This window comes from Cydia amplana, chromosome 8 (genome assembly GCF_948474715.1).
Source record: "Cydia amplana chromosome 8, ilCydAmpl1.1, whole genome shotgun sequence".
In the NCBI taxonomy this organism is placed as follows: Eukaryota; Metazoa; Arthropoda; class Insecta; order Lepidoptera; family Tortricidae; genus Cydia; species Cydia amplana.
In genome coordinates this window covers 6,418,057-6,435,904 of record NC_086076.1, presented here as the reverse complement: position 1 = coordinate 6,435,904, position 17,848 = coordinate 6,418,057, and the positions used below count along the sequence as shown (strand labels likewise).

General features: G+C 36.9%; 1 protein-coding gene and 1 long non-coding RNA gene across 12 annotated transcripts in view; one reads left to right on the top strand and one right to left on the bottom strand.

The window, feature by feature from the left end:
- The window catches only part of LOC134650185 (3',5'-cyclic-AMP phosphodiesterase), a 577,846-nt gene extending 562,165 nt beyond the window's left edge, over positions 1–15,681 (top strand). For all 11 annotated transcript variants that reach the window (XM_063505091.1, XM_063505093.1, XM_063505094.1 and 8 more), the window contains 4 exons: positions 5,805–5,898; positions 10,518–10,627; positions 11,785–12,906; positions 13,141–15,681. In XM_063505091.1, the coding sequence (XP_063361161.1) occupies positions 5,805–5,898; positions 10,518–10,627; positions 11,785–12,906; positions 13,141–13,203 (1,389 nt within the window). In that variant the 3' untranslated portion in view covers positions 13,204–15,681. The remainder of the gene's footprint in view (positions 1–5,804; positions 5,899–10,517; positions 10,628–11,784; positions 12,907–13,140) is intronic.
- A 967-nt stretch (positions 15,682–16,648) lies between these two features.
- The window catches only part of LOC134650361 (uncharacterized), a 50,217-nt gene continuing 49,017 nt past the window's right edge, over positions 16,649–17,848 (bottom strand). The window contains exon 2 of the long non-coding RNA XR_010097039.1: positions 16,649–16,756. This is a non-coding gene — a long non-coding RNA (uncharacterized LOC134650361). The remainder of the gene's footprint in view (positions 16,757–17,848) is intronic.

Genomic DNA, 17,848 nt, shown 5'->3' with positions numbered 1-17,848 from the left:
TTGAATACCTCCCAGTGTGAGTTTTTCCCTTGTGGACCCCAGTCATCCTCTCTTTTCTTGTGCTTTTCGGCTTCCCGGCCTTTCGGAACTTAGCACTGACTGTCTTTGTTTACTTGAGGGCCCGATTTGTCCTTCCCATTATTATTGTTGTTTGCTTGTAAATTTTTAATATTTGTTTGTTTGAAAAATGAACTTCTTTTTTGTTACGTTACGTATAATCACACTGGTGCAATAAAAATTACTTTGTTTCTTATTTTACCGAAAACTTACGGTTTACACAAAAAGACTCGAGACAACTCGAGAATTTGAGCTCGAGAATTCTCGAAACTCGAGATATAAAGGTCGAGAAATCAGAAACCCTAATGTGGATAAAATGCAACGTTCACATCAGTTTTAAAAGAATAGAGAGAGCCTACTATAGGCTAGAGGCTGGTGTGGTGCTCAATATTTTATAGGCCTTCTTAAATCTCGTCAACGTCTTTAATTTTACCGACTGCCAGCGGTAAATTCAAAATCAGAGGTTACTGTTTTAACAGTATGATTGTGTCGTGTGTTCGACCGTTGCGTCAAAACTACTGAACCGATTATCCTTTGTGGCACGGGTTACAAAGGCTACATTTATATCCTCCTAAGGCCCATCAGCCATACAAATGAAACATCAAAAATTTGCCACTGAAAATTGAACCTAAATTGTAGGATATATAGTTGATTTTGCGTTCTTTGAAAATTGAACTAAACAAAGCAAAAGCGACTCTGTTCCAATTAAACATGGTGTAAATTACATCGAACTGAATAGGTACTATAGGTATTACCTTGGGCCTTGGGAGGATAATACCCCCTGCTATAAAAAAAACTCTTACGATCATAGGTATTGCCAGTTGAAGCATTATCAAAATCGTGTATTTACTAACAACTTAGGCACGTTTACATTTTCCTGTATAAACGTCATCAAACTATAATGACGTGTCGCTTTCATACGTCACCATCATATGATCATATCATGTGACGTCGCGTAGGAAGTGGGGGCTAGGAGTTACCCGTGACAGCTTTCTGATATGAGCGGTCCCTTAAAGGGCATTTGCGGTTGCCGTCTGTAATAAATTCGGTATTTCCATTTCCCATTTCAAATTGCACAGAGAAACGGGATACTTAGTACTTTATGATAAACAGAGGGTTTTTTTTACCATTATCAACCATAACACATAAAGAATAAAGTTGATACAAAATAGTTATTTACGATACAAGTGCGGAAAAGAGGAAATTCGAAACGAGTCAACTTCTTCAACTTCAACTTCAACGTTTATTCAGCAAATAGGCCACAAGGGCACTTTTACACGTCAACATTGAATTTACATACAAGCAAAAAAATAATAATAATACATCAACAATTATTAAATACAACTACAACTACCAAATCAAAGTAACGTAATACAATTACTTAGAGATGTGTAAGGTCTCTTAATGTCGAATTACATAAAAAACTATAATAATAATATTAAAATAAAAACAAAACAGATACATGGAAAAAAATCTAAACTTATTTAGAGGTGTAAATGTCTCTAAGTGTCAGAACTAAAAAATAACATAGTTTATCAAATTATCCTTAGAGATGTATAGGGTCTCCAAGAGTCAGAATCCTGTATGATTAACACATTACGAGAAAAAAAAACATACGAGAACCGAATGTTGCGTCTCACTGCAATTAAATTAAAAATAAAGTTACTAAATATATTCGTGTTAGCTTAAACAGACCCGTCTCCACAAACAGCACCCGTTCACGAGTACGACGCGTATCTCAGCCATCGCCTCCCTCAACCTTCATTCGGGAAAGTGGCGACCCGATCAACGACGCCACCGTAAGCAAAGACTTTTAAGCGAGCATGACATGTTCAAGCTACCGGCCTATACTAATATTAAAATAGTGATAACACTTAGCTGTGAGACACAGCATTCTGTGCTCGTATGTTACATAAAAGACGGTATAGCTTCACATAATTACTAGCCTAAATTGACTTAGAGATGTAAAGGTCTCTAAGTGTCCGAATCATTAAAAATATAAGTATGTACAATAAAATAAAAATAATAAAATGAATAAATACTTAGGGATGTAAAGGTCTCCAAGTGTCAGAATCATTAAAAATAAAATAAATAATTACTTAGAGATGTATAAGTGTCTAAAACTAAAATTAAATAAAACAGTATAATCAAGCGAGAACATGATTGTCTCATGTGTCAATTCTACTGAGTACTGGAATGGCGATGGAGTGGCGATAAATTAAAACACGACCGAAGGAAGTCATTCGTTTCGACATACGCACGAAAAGTGCTATTTTACGCACTAGTGCGGAAAAGTAGCCCCATATGTACTGTAAAACATTTTTTTGTGATATAGACTGTAAAAAACATCTTAACCATAAACTAGAGTTAACCAAGGTGTCGGTACCTGTAACATACTTTCCTAGAGTCATATAGTGAAAATATTACTATATCTTTATTACTAAAAAGTGTCGGACGAATTTTGAACTAATAAAGTTATACTTATTTCCACCTTATTGTTATGTTTCAGTCAATATTCGCATTGATATCGCAGGCTTCGCCTTGGATAGGTTTAAATATGCAATTTTTAAGCATCATGGTACTAAATTTTATGGACAGACTGAATTATTTTTCCTATAATTCATTAATACATAAAAAAATATTTTATGCGTCGTACTAGTATCTTTGTTTGTAAACATTACTTATTTTCCCTGTACTAAAATGTTGAAATAAAAAACCTATATGAATAGGTAAACTCCAATACCTACTCCAATACTACAACCCAACTGGCACATACGTATTCCTGGTACCTACTGCAGCTCTAATGGTAACAATTGCATTGTCACGACTCTATATTTCCCTCTGAGTAAAACTCGTAGGTACTGCCATCATATTGCGACACACATCGTGGTTAATTTCAGGCAGCGTTACCTACGCTACGGTTACAGATTCGTGGATATGCGTATTACTATTGAAGTTACGGTGTACAGTTCGATTTGAAAAAGTGTCTGAATGTCACCTATAAGTGGTTGATAATAGCGATATTTCAAAAAAAAAAATTATGTCAAGAAATTTGCATTCCAAGAGTTTAGGTATTTTACACTCTCCAACCCTCTTCTCTTTCTCTTTTATTAGGCTTTTTTATAAAAGTTGGTGAATATTGAAGACCTATATTTAGTCACATAAAACCAGTGCCTAAATAATCTAAATATTGCATAAAAACAACTATTTAATAAAATTATTATATATATACATATATAAATATTTAGTGAAAAATATAATTTTTGTGTTGTTGGATATTGTTGGACACATTCACATTCATAATTCCTCATTTAAGTACCAAATATATTTATATAATAACTGATTATTAATACAAGTATTCGAAGTAACAGTGTGTGCAGCAGAGTTACAAATAAATAAAAACACAATACATATAATAAACGCGTAAAACTAATTCTATAACGATGCTAATACTCGTATCATGTCATTAGGCACTACATATTAGATCTCAAGTCGTAATAAGCGATTATGTGATTATCCGTGGGGATTTCTGGATGACTGATAGAACCCAGTCGTCGAGACACTGAGTAGAATTCTTAATCAATGGCCTACATAAGTACAAGGACAACTTACAAATAAAATAATAAAATAATTAACATCATTAGAAAAAATATTATCTGCAATCAGGTGTAGGTGGTCAGGTGTGTGTGTTTGATTGCTCTTTAGTATACTAATAAAAACATAGTGCAAGTAATTTTATATTTAGAATGAGCTATAAATTTACACTACACTTTTAAACTACTTTGTTACTGCTTTTTAGCATAGAAAACCGTACAAAATGATGCGTCATTAACTTCGACTTTTCAGAAAAGTGAATCACTTCTTAGAAGGCTGACTCGGGTAATATTTTCACATTTTCACGCCGACCGAGTGACCGTCATTCCACTTCTCTTTACTCCGAAATCTTTGGACACTCTCCAGAATGTCTAATAGAATAATATCCTCCAACTTTCATTAACTGAAATTATGCAAATGCGTGTTCCAGTAAGAGGTTTTGTTCTGTACAGAATTCGGAGAATCTTATATAAATTTATCTGGCGCGCTGACCTACTTTGCAAATGTGTTGTTATTTAGTTAGTTTCAATGTGGCTGCGGACACAAAACCAACTCTCACTGGCTGAACAACACGGTGCACGGACTGTATGTCGTCAGCGAGCGAAACTCACTGTCCCGTGAAGTGACACTCAGAACTCGCGTTTTTATGCAACCGCCAAATTCGCTTTATTATAAAGTAACTATGTTCCTTTCGGATAAATTTAACTCTTATTTCCTTTTACCGGAGGTGATTGTTACAGCAAAAAGTGTACCTAATCATGAATGCTTACCAACTTAAAATAGCGAACTGGCTAAGAATAGAATTGGCTTAACAGAGCCTAAGCTAATTCGGTGTAAACAGACGCCTTTATCGCATATCTGTCTAAGAGATAATTAACGTCGCGTAGATGACGTGAGCATCGTAGTATCTACCTAATACTAAACTGCATCACTCTAACTATCTCTATCACTACCCAAAATCGTAAGATTTAAGCAAACTGAGCCGAATATGTGTCAGATAAATTTGAATGGAATTTAATTGAACCTCGGAAGTAGACTTCCTAATCTAAGCTAACCGGGGATAATGTCACAAGGTTATAGAAAACTATGTCAAGTACACGTTTAGAATTTAACACAAGATACAAAATGTTCTTATGTCACGCTCAGTGTTGGTTGATGGATTAGACGGCCGCCCAGCAACCGTACCCAATGGGACCAAAAACGTATCAGCTTTAATCGCGTTGCTAGGCCACCTGCGATGCTGTTAGCATGATTTGATCCGTATCGTCGCTATCCAATCGCTTTATCTTGTTTACATTAATTTAATAAAATACTAATTATTCGTTACTTTATCCAACTTTATTAAACTCGCAGAATCTTGTTACTGCGGCTTTTAGACGTACAGCTACAGTCAAATAATTTAATTTCCGTGCCATTTCGTACCTTGTCATAATGACAATCAATATTAATGTTGCTAGGGACCTTATACTATTGTCACTATGATAAGATAAGGTACGAAATGGTAGGTACTGAAATTAAACTCCTTGCCCGTACATAGTTAATACAGCAAAGACTGCAAACGTTTTAATTGCATCTAGATTAAAGCAGCCATGTCTGGTCATAGTTACTACTTTAAACTGAAGCCATGTCGGTCAGAGCTCGACAAATCCAATCAGAGAACCGCATCGTGCCAACAAATAGAGGCAGTACATATAAAAGAAGAAAAAGTGCCCGGCGTGCATTTGTGGAAATCCGATTCACACGAATTCGGGATAAAATATTGAGTGTAGTGCATAGATATAGATAGGGTGTAGTGATTCCATCTAGCACGGTAGGTACAAGTACGTAGCGTGATGTAATGACGACAGTCTAGACGTTAACAGTGAGGATATCGTATCGCTGCGACGAGCGTGCCTTCAGTACTGCCCTAGCGCTCGATACTAATACACGCGTTGACCTACTATCGTGACTAATACTTCGCTCGCGCGGTGAATGCTAAATAAGTTACAAATTAATTAGGAACACTGAAACTGTTTAGAAGTTTTTAGACTTTTTTAAATAATTGTGAAATGCGCGTGTGCGCCGAGAGACAATCGTTCCGTTGTGGACCAACTCGTTGGTTGCGACGCCGTGCTGCTAGGATGGCTCATTCAGTGGAGATGTTGCACTTTCAGTTCAAACGGATGCTGAACAAGGAGCTGAGCCACTTCTCGGAGTCCAGCAAATCCGGAAACATGATCTCCGAGTACATCTGCACCACTTTCTTAGGTGAGTTCGTTTTTTTATTCCATCCACGGAAAAGAGTGAACGACAGAGGACAAAGAGAAGGAGAAGATCGTAAATTTATGTTACATATTTACTTTTATACAGTTTCACACTGCCAGAAATAAAAAGAAATTAACTGAAAGTTTTTTTTTATTTCAGTTATGAAAGCAGTGTTTACCAACATAAAACTAGGAATGTAAGCTTTTCACAAAAGCCGTTAACAACTGAAAACATAGTCTCACGAAATTTTTTAAACGTTTTGTAAGCAAAAAGTTGTTTGAATAATTTACAATATTATGAAAAAAGTTATGGCAAACCACCTACAGAAGAATTAAACGAAAATTTTGTGTCTGATGTATCAACAGTATCTCGTTTCTTTTGTTGCCATTACAATGAATCATATTTATACTATAAAAGAACAATGTCAGCGAAACGCTTAAAGGCTTTTCGATATTCAATATCCAAACGTAGGCTTTTGAAGCGCTATACTGTTCGTATCCGTCGTAGCTTAGTGGAAAAAAATGCTTTTTATTGAAATGTGGCTTTGTTCGTATTTACATTTTACCGTTAGCGTATAACTACTCTCATGATTGATTTTTGGCGTTAACTCAATAACCTGACATACATTTTACCATAGCTTAGCCATAAACCGAAGTGTTCCACTGAATAGAGGCCTCGTACAAGCCTACGTGACGTCAACGGCGATGGCGTGCTGCCCGCCCGCCCCAACAACAATGACGTCTTGACCCCGCCTTACTTTATACGATATTGTTCTACTACTTCATGAAATAGAGAAGTATCTTTAATCACAAACTAGTAAAATATATAAGATGATTACCTCTATACAACATCGCGTTCCTCGTATGCCTTTTTACTATTTTTCCTTTTTCGCTTTACATATATGTATGCATAAAATTTGTCACCTAGCTATTTAAGATGTCTACTTCGACTTTCCTGGCCGCTGATGCACATGATGCACAAAAGTAAATTAAGTGTTTTAGTCATATTCTTATTAAATGGCGCCATCTAGTTTTTACACTTTTATTTATAACTACTATTTTTGTGACTATAACTGCGATTAGGCCTGGGTTAGGCCAATTTTACATTTTGATATTATAAAATTAAATATCAGTAGGTAGGGTGGTAATTTTCATACACAAATACTTAACTAAAATATAAAAAGAATATATTTGATGCCATCTAAATTATCGACGATTTTCGCGTTGTATGGGAATAGTCAGTTGTCTTTATTTACTAGACTATTAATTTATCATTTTGAAGATACAATATCTAATCGTAGACAAGATTAATACGCTCATTAAAACGAGCGGATGAGCTCTTTAAGGCCATAAAATATTAAGCGTAGCTCGCTTCTTATCTTGTTGTTCAGTCTAACTGAACTATCGTACTACTGGCTCCCAACTGACGTGTGCTATCTTGGCCGGGTAATATAGCACAGTTTGATTATTGTGGACGTTTAAGTAGGTACTTCAACTAATTCTCACACTTTACCATGTGGCAGGTTGTATGCAGAATAAATAAACATTAGTTATCTAGAGATAATGAAGCTATGATAACCTTTTGCACAGACATTTCTCATAAGCTAAACTCGGGTTGGGGGTTATAATACTTAGTTGTCGAAGACTCAATCATAAATTATATCTATTTTACTATTGTTTAAAACGGCTACGCTTAGCGTATAAACAACATAAACTGAAACAACCGCAAGATGATCTTAAATTACAGTGTTTACGATCAAATGGCGCTCTGTGCTAGGTACGAGTATAGAAAAGTATAGTGTTATTGGCAGCAAAATTGTTTTCCTAACGTTCACTCTGTACAATACGTATGCTTTTTTGCAAAGATACAATATATGTTCTGAGTATTATATATAGTACGTAACTTCAACAATAGTAGAGCGTTCAACGAACTGCATCCTGTTGAATAGGTAGCCGATAAGTGCACTCGAGCACAAGTCACATTTTAGAAGTATATGAAGCTTCGCAAGAGAAAGTAAATATTTTAACAACCAGTTTTCGAAAATTTCGAGCTTTTAACTCATTCCACTTATTACAAATCACCCCAGTTTAATCCTGGAGATCTATCCAACATCACTGCTATTTTGAAAGAAACACTTAAGTCTTTATAAATACATTCCCATTTAGTTCTTAGCGGACGATAAAGCTCCCTACTATTACCATTAGTCTGCGGGGTCTTTGTCGTTATGAATATTCAAGTGGAGTTTATTAGGTACATAAAATATGCAGGACATGGATATTTGAGTGGCTCAACGAGTCATTGAGGCAATTGTCTGTCGCTCGCAACGAGCGATTAATTTATTTTGTCAGCTCTGTCCATCGCAAACTTTTCCCTACTGGCTGGCATAAATTACTTATTTCTGATTAAATATTTTGTTTTCTTCCTCATAACATATACTAAGCGCGAGTCTCGTTGGATCGTACCTAGTATATGTTTAATGTCCGTACGAAAATACTAAATCAGACCAGACCACCCAAAGTTTATAGAATCGCGTTACGTTTTTTATTGCAAATTTTATAATGCCTTATGTTTTTCAGCGCTTTTTATATCACGAGAATAAATTAGGCCAGAGTACACTTTAGATAGTTGCTAATAAAATTATGTAGGGTAAGGTAGTTGTAATCTAGATCTCCGTCTTTGATTACGTTAAAAATATGTATATGTGGTAACCGTATTGAGTTCGTTATGATTAGACGGCGCCGGCCTATTAATAAAAACGTGTTTTTACCCAACAGACGTAATCCGTTGCTTTCCGTCAATACATGTCAAACTAATGAAACCAATATTTCGGCCATAATAATGAAATTAAAGCAAAACTGCCTTTCTCATTGCCTTACAAAACCAAATTTTCTTTTTGGTTTTCCTTTAATTTTAGCTAAAACCACTAGATGCTAAATATAACTGTTATTGCGATCATATTTCTTATCAACTTGGATAAGATAAATATTCCTGTATCTACATTTCGAAAGGTGGTCCGCGCGTATTGCGTAGCGCCATTGTAGTAAAACTGATAACAACTTGTGTACAAAGCATAATCCTATGTGCTGAAATTATACAATCACGACTCGACGTCTGTGACGGCGCGGCGTTGTATAATACAACTTGTATCGCGAATTGGGCGTAACATTGATCCGATTAGATCTAAATCTGACTGAGTCTGATCAATAAACTGATGGCACCTTCAAATACCTTTCACTGTTATTGTTTAAGTACATTTTATGGGTATGTGCAAACGAATCCTTCTATCCTGGAATTGTATTTAATAAAATAAAAATAGAATTATGTATGTAAGTATATATTTTACAATTCATAGCGCTGTGACATACATTAATTAATTACTGCCCTTAAATGGGGGAAAATCGCTTCTTGTACCTACTTAGGTATTACATATACATATGCAATAGGTCAACGCAATAAAATCTAATTCATGTTTCAATTAATGAAACATGATTAATGTTCATGTTTAGATAAATACTTACCTACTTACTTCATGTACCTAAGATGGACTAATTACCTACGTAACCCTTATACCTAAGAACTGATGTAAAAAGTAATGAAATAAATGCATTTGTATTTGTATTTGTAATTAGTGTCTAATATGGGCAAAGTCAGTGTTAACACCTGGTACCTAATTTATGCAGAATTTGTATTGATTGATAGAGCAGCTAGGTCATAGTGACACACATACCGCGACCTAGAACGATATCAATCCAATCTATCACTTCACATGTTCACCTACTTTCTTTCGATAATGATATCAGCGGTATATACGACTTTCGGCAAACCTATTAAGCACTTATAATGTTTAATAGAAATAAAACGCCATGACACGTAATTTGGTTTCAAATATGTTTAAAATATTTCATAAAATATTTTTCGATGGCCCCATACGATGTATTATCATTCATTTTCAGGAGTAAGTACCTATACTACGCTATTCGGACTCCGCCATATGATTGGTTACACTAAATGTGAAATAACGGATACTCTATTTTTTATTTTATACTGTTGATACATTGTGATACAAACAAAACAGCATACATCAGTACAGTCAATCATAATCCTAGGACCCCTAGGTAATTAAATAGTTAGGTCGAATATGTGGGACCCACACCACCATTAAAAATGTAAACAGTTTAGAGGTATCTATCTGATTTATCTTATATCAAACATAAATTATAGTGGCGATATATAGGATAGGTAATATGTTTTTAAATTAAGTTTCATATTGATTGTCGTTGTGATATATGTCAGTGACTAAAATTTAGAGACTTAACCTTTTGGACGCCAATGACCAATATATCCGCATCGTAGGTTCAACGCAAAAGACCGATTAATCGGTCACAGACCACAGAGCAACATAGACCTACGTGCATATTATGCATAAAGTTCAATTTCAGTTTTGACACTTCGGTAACGTGGCGTCAGCGTGACAGCTTTTGTGTTTGACACGGCGTCGAAAAGGTTAAATAAAATGACACAACGGGAAATCCCCGTGTAGGTAGTTCATAAAGCACGCAACTGTCAGATGAAAGTAGTTCACATTTTTGAAGAAACTTAAACTTAGTGGTTTTTTTTTGCAGATAAGCAACAAGAGATTGACTTACCGTCTTTACAAGTGGAGGAGGCATCTGAGAGGACCAAGAAGAAGGAGAAGCCCCGCCCTGGCGGCCCGGCGACCACTATGTCACAGGTTGGTACCATTTTTACTCATTCACGCATTATTAAGTATATTTCCATTATTGTTTATTTATTTAAACTTTATTGCACAAAATATATACAACAATGTACAAATGGCGGACTTAATACCAAATGGCATTCTTTACGAGTCAACCATAGGGCCAAACAGAGATGTACCTACAATTGGTGCAGAGAGAGAAAATTAAAAAAAATCAAACTATACTTATAAATTACAATCAATGACACTTACTCATTAATGTTTACAATGATTTGATTATGTAAAATTATTCAACTAGTTTACCCTATAACAATCTCCTTTTTTATTAGGGTTCCGTAGCCAAATGGCAAAAAACGGAACCCTTATGGATTCGTCATGTCTGTCTGTCTGTCCGTCTGTCTGTCCGTCCGTATGTCACAGCCACTTTTTTCCGAAACTATAAGAACTATACTGTTGAAACTTGGAAAGTAGAACTGCATATTCTGTGAACCGCATTAAGATTTTCACACAAAAATAGAAAAAAAAATTGGGGGTTCCCCATACTTAGAACTGAAACACAACATTTTTTTTTTCATCAAACCCATACGTGTGGGGTATCTATGGATAGGTCTTCAAAAATGATATTGAGGTTTCTAATATTATTTTTTTCTAAACTGAATAGTTTGCGCGAGAGACACTTCCAAAGTGGTAAAATGTGTCCTCCCCCCTGTAACTGCTAAAATAAGAGAATCGTAAAACTAAATAAAATATATCATGTACATCACCATGCAAACTTCCACCGAAAATTGGTTTGAACGAGATCTAGTTAGTAGTTTTTTTTTATACGTCATTAATCCCCTAAATACGGAACCCTTCATGGGCGAGTCCGACTCGCACTTGGCCGCTTTTTAATATCGACAATACGAGTATACCTACTACGTACCTACCTATTAAATGTAAAAGATAACACTAGTGGTAAACAAACCAATCGAGGCCGCTTTATTTATTTTCGCAATCCCAATATTTTTTTCTTACTTATCTAATCATCGCTAGCTAGTGACTCTGAATATAGGTACCACAGTATTCAAATAAGGGGTCATACGTACGAGCGGCTACTTGCGCGCATCCGTTGTCCCTGGACAATAAATGTATTGATGGCATGTCGTAATTTCACACACGCGTTTTATTCTCAGATCACTGGCGTGAAGAGGACGTTGACACACACAAATAGTTTCACCGGAGAACGCGTGCCGCGGTATGGCGTGGAAACGCCCCACGAGGAAGAACTCGGCAGGTGCCTCAGTGAGCTCGACCGCTGGGGTGTAGATATCTTCCGAATTGGAGACTTGTCATGCGGCCGACCTCTTACCGCCGTCGCCTACGCTGCTTTCAATACGAGAGAGCTGCTGACTACACTACAGATCCCGGCACGCACGTTCCTCGCGTTTGCAGTAACCCTCGAGGAACACTACATCCGTGACAACCCCTTCCACAACTCGCTGCACGCAGCTGACGTCACGCAGTCCACTAACGTGCTCCTCAACACGCCCGCCCTCGACGCCGTGTTTACTCCCGTCGAGGTGTGCGCGGCCCTATTCGCCGCCTGTGTCCACGACGTCGACCACCCCGGCCTCACCAACCAATTCCTAGTCAATTCCAGTTCGGAACTCGCACTCATGTACAATGACGAGTCCGTCCTAGAAAACCACCACCTCGCCGTCGCGTTCAAGTTGCTACAGAACGAAGGTTGCGACATATTCGTTAACCTTCACAAGAAGCAGAGACAGACGCTCAGAAAAATGGTTATAGACATGGTGCTCTCGACGGACATGTCGAAACACATGAGCCTCCTGGCCGATCTGAAAACCATGGTGGAGACTAAGAAAGTTGCCGGTAGTGGCGTGTTATTGCTGGACAATTACACGGACAGAATACAGGTGTTAGAGAATCTCGTACATTGTGCCGATCTAAGCAATCCCACAAAGCCTCTACCTCTTTACAAGAGGTGGGTGGCGCTGCTCATGGAGGAGTTCTTTCAACAGGGCGACCGTGAGAGAGAACACGGAATGGATATCAGTCCCATGTGCGACAGGCACAATTCTACGATAGAGAAGAGTCAGGTCGGATTCATCGACTACATTGTGCATCCACTATGGGAGACGTGGGCGGACCTGGTACACCCCGACGCACAAGACATCTTGGACACATTGGAGGAGAACCGAGACTACTACCAGAGCATGATCCCGCCTTCACCCCCGCCTGCGCCCGCGCAGTCGCATGCAGATGACGATCGCCCAGAACAAATACGGTTTCAAGTGAGTAAATTTATTTTACTACCTATCTTGTCATTGTCAATTTTAACTCATAGGTAAATTAGGTATTATAAATAGGTAGTGTCTGAATTAAATGAAACAGCTAATTATTGGATTCAAAACCTGTAACAAAATATAAGGAATAAGTACCTAATGAGGTATTATATATCTTTTCTTGGCAAAATTAAATCCAACCCAGGTGATAATTAGTTTAACGTTACTTTACTTTGTCACCAGGTAACACTGGAGGAGGGTGAAGGCTCAGAAGATTGCGAGGGCGAGGGCGACGGTGGGATGTGACGGAAACTACTCGGAATCTGTAAGAAACTCTCCGAGAAGATGCAGGTTTGGTGGAAGCTGTGGCAGTAGCCGACGGAGACGGAGTGGCGGCCGCGACGCGAGTGGCGAGTTGCACACGCCCGGCCCGGGCCCGGCGGCGGCGCGCGGCGCCCGTCGGATCGGATAACAATAATGTAAACACTTGTTGACGCTTACGTCGAAATGGAACGACCTCCGGGTCCGTCGTAACATTTCGACCATGATTATTTATATGTGATTATTATGCAATGTTAAATTAGAGTTACCTAACGACTAAATAATATGTCCCTCCAATGACTGTAACATTCGATCGTGTAGTGTTTTTACTGTTGTTTTGTTTTATCTAACCAAAGATGTGTAAAATTCGATTCCCTAAGTTTAACAGAAGCATTCAGATCCCCTGTAAGTAGTTAGTTTTCGTTTGAAATAAAGTTGGTATAAAATAAGTAGATTTAATCGTCGCCTCGCCGACGCGGAGCGACTAAGTTAGGACATTGAAAACGCTTATTAATTGGTATGAAAGGGTAATTTATATTGTCATATCATCCACGTTTCTCATATTTAATACGGGTTTGCGATAATGATGTTATTCACCAAAATATATTAACGTAATAGGTACCTATCGTAAATTATAATCTATTTTAAGGTAAATTTTAAAAATTGCCTTTCGGAGTTGTTGTTGTGTCTTTTTCTGAATATTTGATATTCGGCCAGCGGTCGCAGAGGCGGCCGCTCGACGGGTAGCATCACTCCTACTAGCACCTCATTTCGTGTAAGGATCGCTGGCGATACCTTTTCATTTTTCTTTTAGCATAATGTACTTTTATGTGACTTAGGTATTTTATCCCTTTTACCCATAATGTTGTCATGAATCTTATGGTAAAAGTTTTGTGTAAGTATGCAACTAACGGCTTGAAGTGTTTGATTCAAATGTTAAATACCTACTAACAAGAGTGGTTTGCGACTAAGTTTTCTCTCGAATCATCAGTACAAGTGTTTACAGAAGTACCTAATTAACTAAGTGTGTGAACGGTAGCGGCGAAGGCCGGGTCTTGCAATAGTACATGCTAAGTGTGCCCTGTCTTGGGGCACTTTCATTCGTGTTCTCACTTCGCACAACAATCATACCTACTTTAAGTTTGTATAATAATCTCTGATATACTTACTTCAAAATTCATTCGCATTAAGAAAGTATTTCCTGAGCGTAAGCAGCTACAATCACAGAATGCGCCAGGAATATATTTTGTTAGCGCAGGTGAAAATCTTGTTTCATATGTATTAATGTTCCATCGCCTGCAGATCTGACTTGGACGTAACTCGTAAGCCGGCGTAGCCCACAATATAAGTAACATGTACCTACATTGTCGTTAGTCACAGTATCCTTGTCATAGAAGTCTACCTACGATTATAACTGGTACTCTCAGCATTTCAAACACGGGGGTGCGATTACTTAATCAAATGTACCTTTAAGGATGTCTGTATGCCATTATATCCATGTTAATGTAAATTCTCTTAGTTTATTTACGATTACGAGCTGGTCTCTATACTTTCATGTACTCAAAAGATATTTCGATTAATTATGATTTAGTTCCTTGCACTTTATTTTATTATTCCTAGTATCTCAGTATGAGTATTATTATGTTTTATAAATGCAGGTCATTTTCTCACCCATCATTCATCAGAGTCAAGAATGAAGGTCCAATGTACATTATTTTCGTAGGTAAAGTAAGATTTACGGCGATCAGAAAGTTATGGAATTTCTTATGTGAAATCGCCAATGATGTCTTCGAAATGTCTGATTTTGGAAGCATAATTTAGGATCAGTATGTCGAGTCAACACTCGCATAAGAAAAATTAAAACGCTTAACTACTGTGTGTTATAATAGAAAGATTACGCTTAGAACCATTTGTTTTCTAATGTACCTATGTATTTGTAACAAAATTGTGTTGAATAAAATGTTCGTACTACCAGTAGATCTGTGTATAACGTACGTACCCAATCTTGCGTAGTTCGACTCGTAAAACATAGCAAAGGAGTATAACTCTACTGAACGGAAAATCTTTTTTGAAATATTAAAATACTGTGTAATTTTCATCACAAGCTATTGTATGTTAGATTCGATACGCTTAAATGCATGGTACTCGAGATTTTGTAGTGAATTTACAGAGTCTGTAGTCTTATGGTATACCCCTGAACAAATGTTTTTATGTACTCGCCTCCCTACTAAATGTGACAGTAGGTACTCTTGTGTGTTTTACTGTAACTACGGTTAAGATTGGATAATACCTAGATAAAATTATTATTAATAACAAGTTAAAGTGTGCAATGCTGGACATTTGCATTACTTATTATTTATGTTTAAAATAAAAAAATAGCTTGTAATAGTTTAAATGACTATTTGAGTTGGACTAAAGAATATTAATGTATTTAGAATAAAAAGATATGGGAGAAAACTCAAACGTGATTTCATTTTGATTATGCATACCTTTATATCGTCAGGTGACAAGCAAAAGTCGCCAAGTACCACCACAAGTTCATAGCCATAGTGAACCATATTATTACGAAAAGAAGGTTGATTTTTGTTTAAATATTTTATAGTAATTAGTGACTTTTGCTTGTCATCTGACGATATTTATAATTAACTAGCGACGCGCCCCGGCTTCGCACGGGTTAACAAATTATACATAAACCTTCCTCTTGAATCACTATTAAAAAAAACCGCATCAAAATCCGTTGCGTAGTTTTAAAGATCTAAGCATACAGACAGACAGCGGGAAGCGACTTTGTTTTATACTATGTAGTGATAAGAACGTGGAGGACGATTTAAGATTTAAATTAGATTGGACTTTCGGGAAATGTTACTTGTCTTCAAACAAATCATCAAAGCTGAGAAAACCTTGTAGATTGGTGCGGCCGGGAAAAGGGTTCAAAAAACATTCAAAAAAGAGTTTTTGGAAATTCAACCCCTAATAATCACAGTTAATGGTTTTGTTGAAAGTTCTTAACGACTATGCGTACGAAGTCGCAGACTGAGGCTAGTATGTTATAAAACAGTAATGACCACACACGATATTTTCCGCTACGCAATTACCTAGATTAAATGATTAATTATCGTATTCACTTCTTTAAAACTCAGATAATGCCAATATACACGTATTAATTATTATTATAATCAAAGGATTAATGAATAATGACAGCTGACTAGCTAATACTACTTAAAGAGATAATGAGATATTGATTAAATATAATTAACCTGTTTTGTAAGTTAAGCCGCGATACCTTCATACTCGTACGCGCCCCGCCCCTCCGCGCCCCCTGGCGGGTTGGTCAACGACACCTCGTAACTCATGAGGCCCTGGTACTTGCTCCGCGCTAAATTCATTTTTAGACAGTTTTTTTCTCGATTTTGGTCGCCTTAGCCTATGGAGACTAACAAGCAACGCTAAGCGGTTTTCGTAGTCTATGAATGTTGCTATATGAAGGGTGTCACATGCGCGTTTCTGACTTATGAAGCAATTGTTTCTACTATACAACCTAAAATAATTAATTAATTTGAGCTATCATTTTGTTTCGTCCTCTTGACCGAGGCGAGATGTGATCGGTCAATTTCATTATAGTTGACTAAACACTAAACCGTATCGAATATTATAGTTGAGTTGGCGTCCCGTAGTGAAAAAGCATGCCATTTCACTTTGGTATACGAAGTCTTAATTCAAGCATTGCAGTCGACTAGTAGAAAAACACCTATTACCGTATCATGCGCAGAATTAAATAATAAATAAGTACCTATTGTTAAAACAACAACAATTTAAACATCTACGCTGCCACCGCACTCAAAAATATTTTTACAGTACACATGGGGTTACTTTTCCGCACTAGTGCGTAAAATGGCACTTTTCGTGCGTATGTCGAAACTTTAAAGTGCCATATGTACTGTAAAACGTTGTTCGATACATGTGCGAATAGGTAATTCGCAACTCGTGTCGATTTAAAACACTCCCTTCGGTCGTGTTTTAATTTATCGCCACTCGTTTCGAATTTCCTCTTTTTCGCACTTGTATCGAAAATAACTATTTCACAGACTAACAGCACTGCCAATAGCAGGTACCTAAAGTCTATTTTTTTATTCGGTAGACTGAAATGACAGTTAATAGTATGAAATGACATTTCATGTTCATACAATTAACTGTCATTTCAGTCTACGGAATAAAAAAATAGACTTTACAGGGCTACAGTCTGCATGGTGAAATATCACACACACATCCTTATTTCTTACAACAAATCTTTGTATCTACCTGCTTTTATTACACACCCTTACACATCCTTATTTCTTGCAACAAAAACTTTTTGAAGTGAAAACTTCTTTAGCGGCGCTGTGCACTTTTTGAGGTAGGGAAAAAAAGTTAAACTCAAGGAGACAGCGTAAGACAGACACGTGACCTGATCGAAAAACTGTTACATGTAATGTCATTGAGTTTTTCTTTATTGACTTAAATATCATCTAGTGAGTTTCGCTCTAACTGGTATTAATATAACTAGAGTACTAACAGTGATGTGCTTAGGGGTTTCAAGTAATTAACGCTAACGCTAGATGGCGTTAACCTCAATTATACATAGTGTAAATAC